Below are 20,593 nucleotides of genomic sequence, written 5' to 3'. Positions count from 1 at the left end.
TGCGCAAATGAGTGATTATATGGTTTTATTGCTTATTTTAAATAAAATATGATGGAAATTAAATACAGATTGTAATCCACCATCATAATCATGCCAAATACAGTTATATCTTACAGTTACAAAACACACACACACACACACACACACAGTCAGCAATTTGTCTTCATAATTTTTCACAACTCTACTTGACATTTACTTTGATTACAATTTATCACATCTGTAATCTCTTTTTTTACGGAAAGTATTCTGCTTTCATCTGGCACACAGTCATCTGTGAAGAAATCACCTATTAATTACAGAGAAGAAAAGAGGAAAGAGAGAGAGAAGGCACCCGAGTGTGTTTCAAGCAAGCCATGCTTGTACATACAGGACCGATCAATGATAAATTAAATAATAAGAGGGCTGACATAACTATAAATCAAGTGCATAAGAACATGTTCGGCATGTGCGCGACAACTTAATTATATACCTGTTTGAGTGCGTGTGTATGTGTGTGTCTGTGCATAAACCTATGTATGTGTATATGCATGATTACACAGCATTTTTGAGAGTTGCTTAAAGGTAGCCTATTTATTTAACATGCCTCAACATCCTCCTTGATAAAGAATACTATGTTTGTTGTTTAGAATACTATGAATATGCATAGAATACTATGTTTGAGTTTCCCATTTTTTAAAACCACTGAAGACTTTATACAACATTCACAGGGAAATTACAAGCACAAATTAAAAAGCTGCTACTTATAACTATACAAATAAAAATATCAAATACAGTTATTTAGATATAATAATAATATATATTAGAAAATATTCCATTAAATAGTATAAAACTGAACTTTTCCTTTTTTTAATTGAAAAACGAGCTCAATCCTTTTAATTATATTTTAGCTAACAGAAAATGTAAGTAATTTTTAAACTGTTATGCAATTCACCGCTGTCTGTACAGAGAAGTACCTTCACGATACCACTAGAGGGAGCCTGTTGTTCACTAAGTACAAAGCACAGGTTAAGGCGTGTATTAAATGTGTGTGCGTGCCTGAGAATAATTCCTATATTTCCTCATTATTTGATTATTTGAATATGAGTCCATAGATATTGTCAGAATTTATCCATCGCTTTTATTATGGTCTATAATAAGTCTAAATACTAATCTAAATATGAATTATACATAGATCTTACTGCATACACAAATATGACTAAAGAAAATACTAAAGAAAATGCATAAGGAAGGATTCAATTGTCAAACGGCAACAGCATCCAGCACAACAGCATATGCATGCAAACAGACACACACACACACACACACACACACCGCAACCCTTTTAACTATCAAAAACGAGTGATATTGAGTGGATTAAACATCTTTTTTCCAATCCACATTTTCCCCTGCAGCCCACCACTCTAAATGCTGTCTGGAAAGATCTGGTTCATTTTAAGTGCTTTTAACATGAGTCATAAACTGTCATTGTATCTTAACAAGATGTTAAGTTTCCGTGCACTCATTTCCTCTTGATTAAGTGCGACATTAAATTTCAACATAAAAGGAAGAGCGAGAAAATAAATCGGATAGGCCATGCACAGACCAGATATTTGTGGACTTGGATGAAATAACACATATACTAACCTTAAAGATGCCAACCCAGTCTTTTGGATGTGGGGTGATGAAAGAGGTGAGTGTGTAATGACATTCAAGCGCTGCCTGCGGGAGGAAGCTTTTCCCAACATTCTGGAAGATGACATGGGCAAAGTTGGATGTCTCCATGACAACACTTCCTCCTACACCTGCAGATACTCCCGTGTTACAGGCTGACGACAACATAAGTGCTCAAGGAAAGCCTGTGATTGGTCTATCTGAAACAAGAAGGAATAAAAACTCACAAAGGGATAATGAAGACTGAGATTTTCTCTTTCAAAATATAAGGGTCGGATTATAATATAATAAAATATAATAAAAGGGTCGGAGATAATGTTCGGTCATTATTGCAAAATAAACCCCAACTGGGACCTCTATGACCTTGAAGGAGTTTTCTTAAAATTATTTTTTTGCATTATTACTTATCTATTTACCAAATAAATAACAAAATGGACTTGAAATACTGATTTGATTTGAAATTAATTATTGGTGCGGTCAAATTGATTCATTGTGATTAATTGCATCTAACATAAAAGTTTGTGTATGCACAGTTTTGTGCAAAAGTCATTTGGCATGTTAGTATTTCATCAAAAAAAAAAAAAAAATGAGTTTAAGCCAGTTATTATATAAATAATTTACCAATGTCAGTAGGAAATATCAGTTTACATTTCCAAATATTAATTTTGCCATTAATTGTAATAATCCAGAGATAGTTTTGTATGCACAAGGTGTCTGACAACATACATTATTCTCCACATGGAGATCTGATCTCACCATCGAGTCTGGGATTACATGAAAAAACTGTGGTAACATCTCCAAGATGCTTGAAGAAACCAACCTGTGTGTAACTATATATACATACATATATATATATATATATATATATATATATATATATACACACACATACATACATACTTGTTTTTTTTTAACAAACTTTTATGCTAGATGCGCTTAACTGAGAATAATTGATTTGACAGCGCTTGACATTACTTCTAGACCATGGAAAAACCCATAACACAGGCACAGCTAAATGAAAGGTAACAATGTTGCCGTGGAAGTTTTTGGAAACATTTTGTTGTGATTAACCAATCAATATCAAGTATTACATGAAGCTTAAATAACATCTCTCCTGGTTCATTTTAATTCCCGAGATATTCACATAAGTTTATATTTAGTTCATGATGTTACCGTGAAGGTTTAATGATATTATAAAGGCTAGAGGAGTTTTTTTATTGAAAATTTCATGATGGTGTGTTAAGCCTTACTCAAATTGCAATAAACTATATATCATTCTACTGAATAAAAATGTTATAGATGCTTAAGTATTTCCTAGCTGACATACATTTGGTTCAGGCCTAAGTGGAGCTGCATGAAGAAGACCTGCCCTGTTTCAGGCCGGATGGGGCGATGCCGAGAAGGCCTGTATAGATGCCAGTGGCTGCTGATGCTGATGTCATCACTGTTCAGGCCTTTCACTTCAATGACAGCTCGAATAAAGAAATATAGAAAATGACATAGGCGTACTGAACTCATTACACGTAACACTCACTCTTGATCTTACTAAAACGTGATATTCTTAAACCAAAAGCCACTTTCTAGATACATATCACTTGCATCATGTTGCTAACTATCAAGTCACTGCGGGTTTTATGATAGTTAGAAGTATACTAAGTTAGATGATATAGCATTTATTCTATATATCATTCGACATAATCACTGCCGGTGTCTTTAAAGGATGAGCCGATAAAATGAGTTTTAATCACTCCACTGCAATCCCACCCCTAAATACATCGAGATGGACCGCATGCAATTCCATCATATATTTCCAAGATTATCGCTATATGTACATATTATAGTCATCGCTCAATAAATCGGTTATACCTGTAATCCATGTTTACTTGAAGATCTGTAACTCTTGTTGGTTAGATTGCAAGACAACGCAGATTAAGCGAGTCTGTCATGTAGCTGCTGAACCGGGTGTCAACATGTTTTGGGAATCTTGAAACGTCATTGCTACTTCCGGTCGGTTGCGCACTGTGATTGGTTTATTTACCCTTGTCACAGAGATTCGCTGTTTACTATTGGTTAGTGAATAACCCCAACAAAATAAGGACGGGACTGGGGGGTCCGACTCTTTTCGGCAAATTCGGTTCTTTCGGACTGGAACCGACTGGAGCCGGTTAAAAAAAAAAACTTGGTTCACTTCAAATGTTCTGATATTAGCTTACTGATTTAGTTCAATTCGTAAACGAATCCTTTCAGTCCGACTCACCAAAACACATAACACTGCTTCACCAAAACATGCATGGACATTATGGAAAAATGCCAATCATTACCCAATACGTTTTGGAATGGTCATTGTATGCAATCTTTGATCATTTAATATATTTAGTGTGAAATTAGATTAAGTTCAAAATTCCTAGATATGTACGGCTGTTTTTGCAGTATACGTATAAAGAATATGTGTATATAAAAAATAGGGTGATAAGCAAGCAAATCACGAATCTAATGCACTAAAATGTGAGTAATGACATTTACAAAATCCATAAGAAAACGAAACACTAATATTGGGGATTGTTTTTAAATGACAGTTCCCAGGTCTTATGAAAAAAAATATTTGTCATTACTTTCTTAATACTGGATTAAATATTTTAAAATCATTTATGAATATTAACCTCACAAACAACAATTTCTTGTAAAGAAAAATTTTACATAACTAAAATTAGACATAACTAAAATTACTAAAGAAATGTACACGTTTAACCCTAAACTATTGGTGCAGTCAGTGTTCTTGGAAAATTTATTTTGTTTTTTTTTATTTATTAATTGCAAGCTTAAAAAGTCTAGCCATATTTAATCTTTTAAGAAGTATCAACTCGTAGCAGGATGAACTTGGGGAGAAACTGCTTCGACTGCATGATATCCATAGGATGATATATCGCCGACAAATCCTTATCAGTGATTGGAGGAATGGTGCTGTCAATCATAGAGCCCGCCCCCTGAGTTCCTGACTCGTTCACTGTCAATGCTCTGAGGTCAAGAGAAATAACCATGGCCGCTTTGTTTAGAGGGTGGCGGAATGGTCGGATTTTTTATAAAAGAAGCAATACACATGTGGAGCTCACTTTGGGTATGTTATTTCTGCATTCATTCTAAATTGACAGTGCAAAGGGATTAAAGCACCGCTAATGTACGTTGTTGCACAGAGCACTTTGGAAATGTACATTTGATTTGTATTTTAGTCTGCACACTATGTGAACATACACAGTACTTTCATATCAAAATATGTGAACAGACATTGTGCACACTAACCAAGTCACTGTTTGCTCTTTTTTTTTTGTCACCTCATTTAGTAATTTTATCAAAAGTTTTTAAAGACATTCAAAAAAATGTATTGTCTAAAATTTAGACAATACATTTTTTTTAATGTCTTTAAAAACTATTGATAGTGATGGTTAAATAAATGTATGTTTATCTAGCAAAGATGTGCTCAATGTTGTATTATATTAATTTGATTGATTAGACTCCTGATATACTGACATTACATTGATTTTTACATGTTTACTGATTCATCCCTATGTTAAACATCTTCTGCTGCCGTTGTGGTACACTATTTGACTTTTATGACTTTTAGTTTAAATAGAGAAGATTGTATTTTACTTTTTTTCTGTGTATGGCTTTTCAGTATCTTGTAGTAGATCAATGGCCTCCAAGACCCCAGTGGGTTTTATTGGACTGGGCAACATGGGGACACCTATGGCTAGAAACTTACTGAAGCATGGATATCCTGTCATTGCTACTGATGTCTTCCCAGAGTCTTGCAAAGAGCTTCAGGATTCAGGAGCACAGGTATAAGTGTATGTTTCTCACAAAATGCTTTCGAAACAAAATAAATCACCATCGTTCCCTTGTTTGCTTTATGTTTAGACTGTACAGATCTGTGAATGAGTCTATGAGAATAATTTCCCTGCTTTTCCTCTCAGATCTTGGATACCCCCGCTGATGTGGCCGATAAAGCTGACCGCATCATCACCATGCTACCATCCAGCCCCAATGTCATTGAGGTTTACACAGGTTCCAATGGCATCCTTAAGTACGTCCTCTCTGAATAAACTGTCAGCAGTGTTAACTTTTAAATCCATATTTACTGATTTTTAACCTATTGGAGAAAGTGCTCTATTCCTACTTTTATAGCAAAATTAGTTTCAGTTGCATATATGAATCTGCACAGCTCTTGTCTAGATTATTTATAATGATTAACTTTAGTCTAAGAATTGTTTCCTAGGCTTAAATCTGGGAAAATCTGGTCTGTGGTGTTTTACAGGAGAATATGAGCTTGGAGGGGAGGCATGTAAAATGTAATTCTAAAGGAACATTATATGTTATAGTATTGGAGCAATAGTTTACAACACTACACTAGTAGTTGGCCAACATTTGCTTTTTAACGGCTGATGACTGGTTTATACGCTACCTTTCAAAAGTTTGGGGTCAATACAGTTGTTGTTGTTGTTGTTGTTGTTGTTTTTTTAAAAGGACTGTATATTTTATTTAGCAAGAACCTTAATTCTTTTCATCAAATAATCCCAAAAATGAATTGCATTTACATTCATCAAAATGAATGAAATGTATCATTCCAAAAAAAATATTAAATTGTTTTTTAACATTGATAATAATATATAATGTTTATTGTGCAACAAATCAGCACATTAGAGTGATTTCTGAAGGATCATGTGACTGAAAACTGAAGTAATGGTGCTGAAAATGTAGAGTTGCCATCAAAGGAATAAATGACATTTTAAAATATATTAAAGTAAAATATAAAAAAACAGTTATTTTAAATTGTAATAACATTTTACAATATTAGTGTTTTTACCATTTTTTTTAATCAAATAAATGCAGCCTTGATTAGCATACTTTTTTTTTTCAAAAACATTAAAAGATCTTACTGACCCCAAGCTTTTGCCAGGTAGCAAAATGATTTTACACAATATTTATTTAAATTATTTGTTTATTATATATATATATATATATATAATATAGACAAGTATATATATATAGACAAGTAAATGTTTAGCTCTGACATTACTTGGAATGCTCATCTGTATTTCAAGTTAATATTTTTGGTATGAGCGGTTCAGATGAAAAAAAAAATCCTAAAAAAAAAACATCCATCCATCATAAAATATAGGCCAACGTAACATCTAAATTTGGTTTGCAAAACACAATAGACCTGCTTGAATATTCCTAAGCTTTTAGACTTCTGTTCCTTGATTTTGTCCTCTTCTTCAGGAAGATAAAAAAAGGCACCCTCCTCATTGACTCCAGCACCATCGACCCATCAGTGTCCAAGGAGATGGCTGTTGCTGCTGAAAAGAGGGGTGCAGTGTTCATGGATGCTCCGGTGTCAGGAGGTATGACCAATCTGGAAACAACCTCTTATTACCACCAATGTAATTTTCTTCTGAGTTTGATTGACAAGATCACGTTGTTTTGATTTCTTGGAAGTGCTGGAGATGCAGTTACAGTGTCACGTGTCATTTAGGATTTATTGTGGTCCGTAGGTTCACAGATGTGCTACAGATATATGTACATATCGTCTGTTCACGTCATTTTGGATATTTTCGTTACTCATTTTGATTTCCTGTATAGAAAGCTTTAGATGTTTGTTCCTATGGCTAATGCTCTATTTAAAGATCAGTTAGATATAGCATCACTGAAGTTAACCTGTAAGCTCAGCCTCAGAAAGTTTCAATTTTATAATTTAAGAAAAAAAAATGTTAATTTTAAAATGTCTTTACTAATTTTAGTCCCTTTTAGTACGCATTTATGTTTGAATTTATGTTTGTAATTGTTTACCTCAAAGGTAGGGTGGGCAATTTCAAAGAAGCTAGCAATAGCAAGCTAGCTTTGAAAGCATTTGATCCCTTCAGAGTGTCTCCAAAGCCTTGCCCTCCTCCAAATCACACGAATGCACACAGCGGAGCCTGTCCCTCATCACGGACTGTGTTAAATTACCTCATGTCTCAAACCACATAACATTAGAATTAGTGCTGTCAAACAATTAAAATACAGTGGTATGAATAAGTTTTGGCACCCATGCTAAAGTTGCCTAAAAAGAGGAATAAAAAATCATCTTTTGGATATTGATCTTAATGCCAAAATTAGAAAAATGAGGAAAACTCCATCCTTTAAGGACACCAATTTTCTTTGTGAATGAATAATGTATCATAAATAAATAAATGTTTTTTCCTTAAAATACAGGGTGCATAAGTCAGGGCACCCCTATGTTAAATTCCCATAGAGTCAGGCAGATTTTTATTTTTAAAAGCCAGTTATTTCGTGGATCCAGGATAATATGCATCCTGATAAAGTTCCCTTGGCCTTTGGAATTAAAATATCCCCACATCATCACACACCTTCCACCACACCTAGAGATTGGCATGGGGTACTTTCCATAAGATCATCTTTCAATGCAAATCAAACCAGCTATTAGGCTAACTGAAGTAAAACCGTGCCAATCTCTAGGTGTGGTGGAAGGTGTGTGATGATGTGGGGCTATTTTAATTCCAAAGGCCAAGGGAACTTTATCAGGATGCATATTATCCTGGATCCATGAAATAACTGGCTTTTAAAAATAAAAATCTGCCTGACTCTTTGGGAATTTAACATAGGGGTGCCCTGACTTATGCACCCTGTATTTTAAGGAAAACCATTTATTTATTTATGATACATTATTCATTCACAAAGAAAATTGGTGTCCTTAAAGATTGGAGTTTTCCTCATTTTTCCATTAAGATCAGTATCCAAAAGATGATTTTTTTATTCCTCTTTTTAGGCAACTTTAGCATGGGTGCCAAAACTTATTCATACCACTGTATTTAATCACAATTAGTCGCATAATGTTTTTATGTATTCTAAATGTCTCTTGTTTTTCTTTTTGCCCCATTATTATTATTTTTTTCTTCTCATTTTAATGCTCTTATCAACATGGAAAAGTGGATCGGCTTGCTTTGTGCAAATGTTTTTTTATTGAAAAAAACATTGGCATATACTGTGTTCAATTTGACACTGACATTCTGACTTGAAGCAAATAATCTCTTACACAATGTAACACTGTCTGTCAATAAAAGGGTGAAAGAAATACTGAGGAGGTACTGATATTGACGAGGGGGCGCAGAAGTCGCATCAGCTGTGTGTGTGCTCGGCCACAATCAAGTGGTATTTCCAACCCGATCTCACGACCAAGTCGTACGAATTCGACGAATGATTAAAAAGTGGCTAATTCGTAACAATTCATACGACCTCACTCGTACGAATTAATACGATTTTGCTAAATCGTACATATTTTAGGAATTGGCCAATTCGTATGAATTCGTACGAATGACCTACCCCTTACCCCGCCCCTAAACCTAACCGTCACGTGGGTTTAGACAAATCGTACGAATTAGTACGAGTGAAGTCGTACGAATTAGTACGAATTAGCCACTTTTTAATCATGCGTCGAATTCGTACGAATTGGTCGTGAGATAGTGTTGGTATTTCAGACTGGATGTGCTGTGAAGATGATGGCTCAGTTCACAACGACAAAACGAACAGATCACTTTGGTCTTATCAATGGAACCATTTGGCAACTAGAAAACTTTCCAATCAGAATCGTATTGGCATCCATTCCGGCGTCTCATGCTCGTCATCCACTCAAAACGTAACGTTAACCAACTATTTGGCCGGCTCGCAAGCCCAAGCAAGTGTGTGCGGCGTGCCTGTTGTTTTGTTTCCGGTCTAGCTAGATCCGCTTGCGCTTTGGTCGATGAAGCCATGGACAAGCAACAAAACGTCCTGTTGCAAAAGCATGTGAAAAAGGCTACAAAGGTTGCTAGGCCAAAAAGGTCGTTAAAAGGTCGTTAATTGGTCGTTAATCGTTAATAACGAGTTTAACTGACAGCCCTAATTAGAATAATAATGAACATAATCAATTTACAGAGCTCTTACTTGTACCACGTGACTGCTGCAGATTAATTTCTCCATTGATAGTGTTGACATAGAAACACAAAAAATCCAAGTCTGAGGATGCGATCATGTCTGAGTAGAACGTCACAGCTGCCATCTTGTATTTACAGTTACGACATGATGGCATGAACATAGCGTAAACTCGTTTTTTTGTTCAGGAGGCTCTCAGTGACTGTGTCTATAATGCAACGCATGAGCTTGGAGGTATGGATATACATGTTGACAGGGAAGTAGGACATCGTATCATTGCATCGGACTGAATGCAATGATTGGACGGACATTATTTTTAGTTCCTAAGACTTCCACGGGAGATAAATGGACATTTTCTAAAATATTTAGAACACTTCTATGAATGATTGCTATCAAGATGTGAAGAGAGTTTGATTAGGGTTGGAGCCAAACTCTGCAGAACAGTGGCACTTTTTTTGTGGTGTGATCTGTGTTAAAAGTGATTGAATCTGCTTGGAAGAATATCTGATCTCAAATTGTGAATATCCAACATGTAGAAATTTACAATCAGAAATCCTGTTTTGTGGGGGAACCCCAACGACAAATGCGCACAACCTCTGTAGATTGTCACCTGGAACAAAACGATACCCAATCAGAAAGCGAGCTAACGGAGCTAGCGATTTTTCTTGAAAACAGTCCAAATTTCTTCACCATATTTGTTTACTCTAAAGTCACATTTGACCATAAGATATTTTGCAAGATTTCCTGTGCTCACAGTTGGGACTTGTTTGTGAATTAATCTGTTATGTGTGTGATGTACTGTCCTGGTCACATTGATTGCAGCACTCGACATACTATTGGAACACAACTGTTAAATCTGTTAAATTTCTTTTTTGTTTGTTTATCGTCATGTTTCGTTTCGAAAATCTGATAATCTGAGAATTTAAAAGTCTTTTAGTGTGAACCAGCCTCTAGTGTCAGTGCAGCTAAATCAATTTCTGTAGAGTTAATATAAAGAAACCTACAATTTTCCAGAAACACAAGCACACTGCAGTTATATTATGCAGATTCTCTGGGAAGGCTCTGTGACAGGGCCCTTAATGGCCTGAGCCGGTATGGAGGACAGCGCTGTCAGTAGATTTCACTTTGATGGAGCCGTAATGTTGGCTCTCCCAGTGCCTGGGCCTTTCATGTAGATAAAAGGCCATAAAGAGCTGAGAAACTGCCCTGGACAAGCACATGTTTAAGATGCACAACTTGTGTGAGTGGGGAAACTCCTCAGGCATTAAAGCTTTGCTGGATGTATGTTTACTGATTGGCGTCTGTAGTGCAGACAAGATTTTAAAGAGCCTGTGTTTGGACTAGGCTATAAAAAAGTGAATGGGTGTATGTGTCCATGCCCTTGGACTAGACTGTGATCTAATCCCTCCTTAACATCTTAGCTGTTACGATTTGCCATTTTCCCCACATTATATCCTTCTTTCCTTTTGGCTGGAAGCCAAATGGAGAGACCAGAAACTTGTTACAAAACTTTTTTGCAAAATAAAGTGAAAAAAGTGAATCATGAAGCAAAAAAGTAGAATTTTAAAGACTATCCTGGAACGTTTTAGAGATGCCGATAAGTTTTTAACTAGCAATGCTAGTAAAGTTTGAGAGGAGTGCCCCCGACAAATCTTGTGAGAATCATGATATGTTTTACGGCAACGACATCACACACACATCAACAACAACAAATGAAGCACGAAGACGCTTGCGCTAGGGCTGCACAATTAATCGAATTTGTAATCGCGATTACAATTATGGATGCCACAATTATGTAATCGTTCAAAGGCACAATTATAAAAAGTCCACTTACATTATTCTGTGTGCTTAAAATGTGTTTTTTTACAGGTTATCTTAAGGGTTTTTTCCCCATTGTTTTCATTTTAGTTAGTGTAACATTATAATTATAATTAGCATTAAAGCAACACTATCTAACATTGTTTACTTAAAATAAAGTTTCCAAATACTTATCAGTGGTTTATCAAGTCGTAACAGGGTGAAAGGCACTCCTGCCGTCGCCTGACGGGGTCTGTATCACTGTTACTGGCACTATGTAACTTCGGGGTTCGGGTAGGAACCCGACCACAAAAAGAACTACAAAATTCGACTGCTTTACATCAAGCACTATAATAGTCATTATTTTGTTTTTCTTCGTTTCTGATGTTGCAATACATCATCCTTTCATGAAATCATGTAACATACACTACCTTGTCTGTGGACATCGTTCATTCTAAAGCCAGTGCTGGGTAAACAGCGAGTGTGCGTGCGACGATAGGCTAAATTATTTACGACAGCGGCAATGGACAATTTCGTTTCCAACCAGTAGGGTGACCGAAGAGGAAAAGTTAGTTGGTGTTACTTTAAACCATGGAAAGGAATCGAAAGTTTTTCAGGAGTTTTCAGGCGTTTTATTTTGATATAACAATTTGCATGCAATCACTTCGAAAAATGGCATAAACCTGTTCAAAACATCATTCAATTTAAATTGTGATAATCGCAATTAATAATCGCAATTATAATTGCAAGGCAATAATCGACAATTCTGATTTTTGTCATAATCGTGCAGCCCTAGCTTGCGCCCATTTCAGACGTTATACTCGACGATGAAAAAAAGCAAAGAAAACGCAGTCGGAAGAGACTAGGAAAAGGAAAAGAGAATCTGACTCAGTTGGGAATCTGACTCAAGAGTCCCACTCAGTTGGGCTTTTCACTTGTTGGCGCGAGCTAAAAAGCACCACTAGATGCAACAGTGATGCTGACCTGGCACTCTTTTTGATTGATTTATAAGTCAATCTTTCTAAGTTTTTGTGCATTTTATTTTGTGATTTCACCGGAATGAATAGAGATTTTCCGCAACAGCGATAGGTTGAAGAGCGCCATCCGAGTTAATACTGCGTGCATGCCACCAGAAGAGATTCTATGTGTACATGACACTGATAGCAGCGGACACGAGAGCTCAGGTTGAATTCAAAAACACATCTCTTATTTAAGGCACACTATGCAAGATTTGTACCTTAATATAACAGCTTCAAAGTGGTATCAGGCCGTGAGTGCAGAGCCGCTCTGCTTGAGTGGTGTTTATGACACTATCATTAAATACTCATTCTCCACAGTGACTCTAGGGGGCGTTGTTTGACAAAAACGGAATTCCTGCATAGTGTGCCTTATAGACCTTTCTCACAATAACCGGAAATACGTAATCGTTGTGGAAGCGAAGTTCCTGTCAACCGTCAACACATCAGAAAAACATACTCGGGGAAGAGAAAATTGATCAGAGTCTTCACAACTTCGAAAAAAATTTAAACTTGTCATGGTCCAGTTTTTGATGACTTTGTAAAATGGTGTGGTGATGCTTGTCTGCAGCTTAATATATCTAAGACCAAAGATATGACTATTGATTTCAGAACTGAAGCTCATTCTCCCCAATATACGTTCTTTAAAGGTGAGAAGGTGGAGTATGTGGAAAGTTATATATATTTAGGGACTATTATTTACAATAAACTGCGTTTTAATGTGAATACCAAAAAGAAGTCTGTCATTCAACAGTTAGGCTCTTATTTTGCACTGCTCTTGCTATAGAACTATCAAAGATGAAGAACAATTTATACAAATATTAATTTATGCCTTGTACAATCAGATTGTTAAATACTCAGAATGGTATAGACCTTATGTAGCCCCGCCCCTTTTCAGCATTGTGCTCGTTGTGTTTTGACTTCCGGTCTGTATTTTCACAGCGATCTTGCATAGGTATGAATGAACTGCTCGTAAAAAAATGCTTCGCTTCGCTTTCAGGTGTATTACCGGTATGTGTGATGAGTTACGGTTTCAGCCATTGCTTTGAAAATGGCTGAGGGTCGAAATAGGAAAAAATGTATACAAAGTGTATGATAAGAAGAGAAAGGCTATAGAAAATAGAAACAAGACCAGAGTGATTTTGGGTGAATATTACACATGCTGGTGTGCGCTAAAAGCACAGGTTGGGCTCACCACTGATGCCGCAGTTGTGAAGATTTTACTAGACAGGTAAAGTTTGTCATGCTATTTGGAGAAATCCATTTAAAATCACTGCTAGTAAAAGTCAATGTAAGCTATGATTAGCGATGCTAGCCCTGGCACAAGTCATGCACCGCGTAGACATGGTAAACATCTCAATTTGTCTAAAGTAGCCTTTTGACCAAATGGTAAATGGTATCACGCTGAAATATTCTTAAACCTTGTGTGTTCATTTCCGATAATTCCAATGTGTTAACCATACAAGCTACTTCTCCATTGCATATCATGTCTTGAGTCCTCGGTCACTTGAGTCACATCGATCAGTATAATAAGTAAATAAAACACGGAAGGGCATTTGACATTTTGTCTTTTTTTATGGATGTTTTTGAGTTAGTTTATAATTTGCAACATAATTGTGTAAGTCGTAATAGGCGTTCCCTCTCGGGAGTGCATGTGCATTTTTAAAAAATTGGAGAAGGCGGGTCTTCTCTAAAATTCAGAAAGATCCTCCGCTATACCTTTAATATTTTAAATTTATATGTAGCCTACTGTTGTGTGTTCTTATTTATATTGTGGTGTATATTTTTATGTGTTTATTACGCGGCATACAAATTGCCCGGGATCTTTATAAAGTGGAACATGAACTGGCATGTTAGTGAATTTATTTTTTGGACAAAAAAAGCAACATGCAAAACTCTCGGGGGAAAAGAGAATATAGACTACGTGCATATCCAAATGTTATCAATATACAAAAAAGGGAGGGGAGGGAACTACTTCATAATACACAAAGCATAATACATAAATAATAAACATAAACAATGGCAGGTTAGTGAATTGTGACATGAGAAGTAGAAAAGATCACAGGATCAATAACATCCCGTCGGATAGCCTGAATCCATTTCTGTCGAATTTCATCAACAGGGAACTGAGGGAAGGAATGAAAACAACAGATATGGCTGCTTTTGGGAATAACAAAAAAGACCGGTACGCAAAAACTCTTTCTATTTGCTTGCGCTATTTGTTCTGACCGGAGCGGAAGAAGATTACCACGGCAATTGTGTATTTCCGGGCACAAATAGGGAAGTTGTGAGAAAGGTCCAATAACTATAAAAAGTGAATGAGGACAATCATGCAAAGATGACAAAAAGAGTTATAAAAGTAGTCTGTACAACTCCTGCATCATAATTCCAAATTTTCAAATTTCCAAAGCTTTATGCATAATATATTAAGAATAAATATTATGAATAATTACAAGTAACTAACCCTTAACCATAACTCTATAGTAAGTAACATGTTATTAATATTAAATTATTTGAGTAAGTACTATGTAACTACATGACCTTAAAGTAAAGTGCAACCCATTTGGATCAGTCCCAATTGCATAATTGCGTTGATGCATAATTAAAAAAAATATATATATAGTTTTCTGTTCCATAGAAATTCAAACAAATGAACTCTCCCTTTTTTGCCCATTCATTTGACCAAAAAAAATAAAGCGATATCATGTCAAATGCATTTTATAGATCACATTAAAAGTGCTATCAGATCAAAAATACAACACTACAAATTGCATGAAGCAATCAGCATTCAATTAATCCAAACATAGTACAGATAAACAGATTATGACCTGAGAGAATGAATAGGTGTCAATAGTGCGGGACAACAATTTTTTTAGTTTTTATGGCCTCCACACTTTTATCAGGTCTACGGGGAACATTTATCAGACCGCATTAGAAAACACAGCTGCACTTCTAAACAGAGTGCCCAGAAGGTGGCACTCCAGCCATCATGACGCCATTGTGCCGGTTCACAGCAATCTCCCATTGCCTGTCTTCTCACATCAGGTCTCTGTTGTGGAAAGGAGAATTTTCAAGTGTGTGTGAAAGCATGTTGTATTTTTTTTAAAGCTGATTTTCTTTTGATATAATTTTATACTCTTGGTTTTGTGTTCCTCTCTCTGTGCGTCACTAAGGTTTGGCCCGTCAGGCTATGTTTCTCAAATAATACACTCGTAAAATGACGAAGGAACTCTGTCTCTCTTTCTTTTTCTCTCTCTTTGTCCTCTTTTGCGTAGATTTGTAATAAACTCAAAGGCACAAACCTCACTGTCTGCTGTTGCAGAATTGGACCCACAACAAACCCCCGGCTAACGTCACACTCTCTGAAACGTGGGGTGTGTGGCCATGGCCGCGTCTAACAAGTGCTCGGCTAGTTAACAGTAATTACCCACATTCCTCGGTTTTTGCTGAGATTGCGGCCACTCTGTTGCTCACTCTCACCCTGAAGCTCACGTGGGAAAACTTCGACCCTCTGTGCGAGAGAGCGTTTGTGTGACAGTTTTGTGTGTGGTGGGACTGGGTTGAATCTGTTTATTTAGCATTTTGTAGGGTAGTGTTTGTGCTTAACCTCAAGTCAGTGTGGTATTTACTAACATACGCAAGTCATAATGTATATTTATCTGACGTGGTCACTAACGGGGCCATATTCACTTTTAACAGTTAAACTACCCTTTGTTTTTTTCTTGTCTCAAATGTATGCCCTCACTGAAAGTGTGAAATTGTCTTCTTTTCTTCTCTCCCATTTATTATCACTGATCTAACAGCCTGCATGCATGAGCTGTCTCAATGGAACAGCCTTCACCCATCAAGCCAATATGTAGATCAGCACTAATAAAGGAGAAAATAACAGTCTCAGGGTTTCAGATGGTCCTTTCAAAATGCATTACAAGTTTATGTGTTAATATGTCAACTAAGTCCCTCATGTGACCAAACAGACATGAAGAAGATATTTACACAATTGTTTTAAATCAGTACTTTAGTCAGACCAGTTTTGACTATTAAATGTGGGGGACTTTTCATCATAAACTTTCTCATTTTCACACATAGCAAATAAAAAATAACTAAACATGAAAAGTAATATTAAATATGTTAATCAGACAAACTAATGATGATATTTCTTCTTTCACACAAATACCTTTTTGGCAGTCCCTACCCCCTAAATATCTGCCAAAATAGAGTTTTCAGTGCCTTTTTTGATAGATAATTGTTATATATATTTAAATTGTTTATACAATATTATATGTATGCATGTGCTCCAGCATATGTTGCATATCACATCTCCTTTTTTTTATTTCTGTTTTCAAATATGTGTGAATCTAACAAGATTTTTCATGTTTCTTAGTATTCAGTATTAATGGGGTCTGTTAAGCTGTTTGCTGATAGTATTAATAACTCACTCATAACGGTATCTTCGCTATCCTGATGGGACAGCAGATGCCCCTTCACAATAAAAAAATCTGTTTTTTAGATTGACCAGAAACATCACTCATGGAGAGGTGGGACCCCAGATACGTCCTAATGTAGATCAGCTTTCCCCGTGCCGTTTTTGGGCTCTTTGAGTGCACTCATTAATATCTCTGCCCTCTGTCGGCCGGAGCAGGTGGGGGAGGAAGAGGCTGGCTGATAGATAGGTGAGTGACAGAGAAATTAGCATAACAAGATCCTCGCTGGGAAGGCCAGGGACTGGGAGACGTGTGTGAAGGGGGTTGTCTGTGTCTGTCCTGAACTCCAGATGGAAACAGACCCATAGCAGCTGTCTAACTCGGACTTTTATAGCACTGTGTGTGTGTGTGTGTGTGTGTGTTTGTGTTATATCGTTGAGTCTGATTGAGCAGGAAAGAGTAATCGGATATTACCATTTCAAGCAATTTTAAGCCTAACTCTTTCAATGTCTGTATAGTCTGATGCATTATCTGTACATGACTGACACTAAGAAGGGAATTAAAGCTGTCCATCATGTTCTGGCGTCATCTGGTATGCACTTAATGCCCCCTGTCGAGGAACTGTCATTCAATCCCCCCCCCAAACACACACTTTAAACCGTCACTGTGGATCAAAGATGTGTGTGTAAAAGATGAGTGTTATTAAGCAGCTTTTAAGTCCTCAATTATGGATATTTTTAAAAAGCTGATGATGGTACTATTAGGGGAGCATGTGTAAAGGGCCGCTAATCAGCATCCAGGAGCCGATACACTGATGGCTTCTGGTATGGGAGAGCATTGATTCTAGATCATTCTTCACTTGTTGTCCACACTCAAAGGGACCGTGTGGTCGCATGCAATGGATGTGGGTTACGATGGTGGTGATTAAAGTCCTGCTTATCTGAATGATGACGATTATCCAATCGCTGCCTCTGTATGTGCAAGACTCTCTTGTGACCATGAGAAGGTTTACATTTTTGTGTGGTGGCTTGTAAACTTTTTTGCCTCTGTGATTCTATCAGTATGCCACAAGAGCTGCTGGCATAGAAACTATAAATCCATGTGAAGTTCTCATGTGTCTGTGTTTTTATATACAAAATGAAGTGTATTAAGTTTTCTTGGAGTTTTAATTTGTCTGAGAAAATATCTCCTCTTGGTTGTAATTATAAGGTTTAGCCACATGAAGCTAGTAAATATGTTTGTTCCTGTTACGCAAGTTAGAGCATTCCCACTGCATCAAAAGCCAAAAAATACAAAACGGTTTCTTAAAGGGATAATTCACATAAACTATTGCCAATAACAATCTAATGCCATAATTTACTCACCCTCATAGTGAGTATGACTTACTTTCTTCTGTGACATACAATCATGCCTTTTTAGGCATGTAAAACAATATATAAGAATCTAAAACAAAAATCCAGAAAACCACATTGTACGATTTAAGTAATTCGATTGCATTTTATTGCATGACGCAAGTATTTGATCACCTACCAACCAGTAAATTCCGGCTCTCTCAGACCTGTTAGTTTCTCTTTAAGGCTATGTTTACACGGAAACGATTCTGAAGAGAAAACGCAAAAGTGGCGTTACGTCATCTTTTTTTATTCAGCGCTTAGACGAGTGTTTTGTGTGGGAAATCCGCGTGCAAATGGAGACGCAAAAGTGTGTGAAATTCAATGTAGTATGCACTTCAGGCGGCTAGAAGTGCATACTACAACAACACCAAGTCCACGCACCTGCGTACAACTTTCACCGTCAAGCAGACTTTTGCGTTTTTACCGTTTACACGGGAACGCGGCGGTGGAGCGTTTTTAAGATTTCCACTCTGGAGGGTGGTTTCACTTTTTTGCATTTTTGAGCCTCAAAAACGCTGTTGTCGTGTAAACGAAAGGCACGTCTGATAAAATATTTTTACGTTTTCACCCGCGAGCGTTCTCGTGTAAACTGGGCCTAAGAAGCCCTCCTGTTCTCCACTTATTTACCTGTATTAACTGCACCTGTTTGAACCTCTTACTTGTATTAAAGACAGCTGTCCACACACTTGATCAACAGACTCCAACCTCTCCGCAAAGGCCAAGACCAGAGAGCTGTGTAAGGACATCAGATAAAATTGTAGACCTGCATAAGGCTGGGATGGGCTACAGGACAATAGGCGAGCAGCTTGGTGAGAAGGCAACAACAGTTGGCGCAATCACTAGAAAATGGAAGAAGTTTAAGATGACAGTCAATCTCCCTTGGTCTGGGGCTCTATGCAAGATCTCACCCTGTGGCGCATCAATGTTCATGAGGAAGGTGAGGGATCAATCCAGAACTACATGACGGGGCCTGTTCAATGACCTGAAGAGAGCTGGGAACACAGTCTCAAAGAAAACCATTTGTAACACACTATGCCGTCAAGGATTAAAATCCTGCAGCCCATGCAAGGTCCCCCTGTTCAAACCAGCACATGTCCAGGCCTGTCTGAAGTTTGCCAATGGCCATCTGGATGATCTAGAGGAGGAATGGGAGAAGGTCATGTGGTCTGATGAGACAAAAATAGAGCTTTTTGGTCTAAAGTCCACTCGCCATGTTTGAAGGAAGATGAGTACAACCCCAAGAACATCATCCCAACCGTGAAGCATGGAAGTGGATTCATCTTTTAATAATAAACTAAAATACAGGAGATCATTCAAATATGCAGAAGAACAGAATTCCACAGGTATTGTCAACAAGAATGTACTAAACAAGGTGTGGCTAAACTAAACAAGGTATATATAGACACAGGACTAAATGAGTAAGTTAACAATGGGCAAGTGGACACAATAGATTACTATGGTAACAGATAGGCGCAAACACTAAAAAACTGGGTGACTGGGAAATCCGGGTTACACTGCTGGTCTGGAAGGCCAAGGCAGAGCTGACAGCTTGTGGGACTGAGGCGGAGGTGGGGACCCAGAAGGCCGCATTCAAGCTGGAGTGACACAGGACAACGGTGGTGTTGGAAGGTGGAGCCCGGGGGAGCCGAATGGTTTGAGGTGTAGCCAGAGGCCTGGAATCCTGTGGAAAGGCTAGGGCGACCTCAGACCAAGGTGGTGCCAGAGGTACCAGGGAGCCTTGCGGAGCCAGTGGCATGGCGATCTACTATGGAGACGAGGGAGCATGGAGTCAAGGTGGAGCCTGTTGGTTGGAGGCATGGGGCCAGAGATGGAGGGATTCTCACACCAAGGTGGAACTGGGGACTGGGAGGCCCAAGGTGGACCATTGTATGGTGCCACTGGAGCAGGAGCTTGGCTGGACCACTGGAGACTGAGGTGACCTGGAGCTGGGCAGGACCAGCAGATGGTAAAGGACTTGAGAATAGGAGGGAACCAGGGAGTCCATTATATTACTTGAGCTCGTAGAAAGCAAATTTACCTCAGGGTTGAGGGCAAGGGTGGGACCCAACTCCACGCAGACTAAGTCCTCTAAAATTTCTACCCAGACAGTCTTGGGTGCTGACTTTCGCACCTGGTCTGACGTAGTGGTTGACTCAGATGGAATAGATTGTTATCCAGATATGGTGTGTAAGAATCCCTCTGGGGAGCGGGCTGAATTATCCATTGAGCTCATAATGAAGGTCGGTTCTTCTGTGAAGATGTGGTTCAATCAAACGAAGGAGAATTTCAAAGTCCGAGAATTCATCTTTTAATAATAAACCAAAATATTCAAGAGATCATACAAATATCAACA

At 37.6% G+C, this 20,593-nt stretch overlaps 2 protein-coding genes across 8 annotated transcripts in view; one reads left to right on the top strand and one right to left on the bottom strand.

Moving 5' to 3' along the window:
• Positions 1–3,652, bottom strand: part of tax1bp1a (Tax1 (human T-cell leukemia virus type I) binding protein 1a) — a 40,129-nt gene extending 36,477 nt beyond the window's left edge. For 3 of the 7 annotated variants that reach the window (XM_039678881.2, XM_039678885.2, XM_039678887.2), the window contains exons 1-3: positions 3,517–3,641; positions 2,978–3,122; positions 1,624–1,850 (exon numbers count right to left, since the gene is read on the bottom strand). In XM_039678881.2, coding sequence (XP_039534815.2) covers positions 1,624–1,818 — 195 coding nt within the window. In that variant the 5' untranslated portion in view covers positions 1,819–1,850; positions 2,978–3,122; positions 3,517–3,641. Of the gene's footprint in view, positions 1–1,623; positions 1,851–2,977; positions 3,123–3,516 lie in introns of all 7 variants that reach the window. The other 4 variants (XM_039678883.2, XM_039678886.2, XM_039678882.2 and 1 more) reach the window with 3 other exon arrangements.
• A 953-nt stretch (positions 3,653–4,605) lies between these two features.
• hibadha (3-hydroxyisobutyrate dehydrogenase a) overlaps positions 4,606–20,593 on the top strand; it is a 33,913-nt gene continuing 17,925 nt past the window's right edge. The window contains exons 1-4 of the mRNA XM_039678913.2: positions 4,606–4,765; positions 5,321–5,484; positions 5,619–5,728; positions 6,925–7,046. Coding sequence (XP_039534847.1) covers positions 4,687–4,765; positions 5,321–5,484; positions 5,619–5,728; positions 6,925–7,046 — 475 coding nt within the window. The 5' untranslated portion in view covers positions 4,606–4,686. The remainder of the gene's footprint in view (positions 4,766–5,320; positions 5,485–5,618; positions 5,729–6,924; positions 7,047–20,593) is intronic.

The sequence above is a fragment of the Pimephales promelas genome, chromosome 18 (assembly GCF_988280905.1).
Source record: "Pimephales promelas chromosome 18, fPimPro1.hap1.1, whole genome shotgun sequence".
Lineage (NCBI taxonomy): Eukaryota > Metazoa > Chordata > Actinopteri > Cypriniformes > Leuciscidae > Pimephales > Pimephales promelas.
The sequence above is the reverse complement of the archived record's forward strand: the minus strand, read 5'-3'. Positions and strand labels throughout refer to the sequence as shown.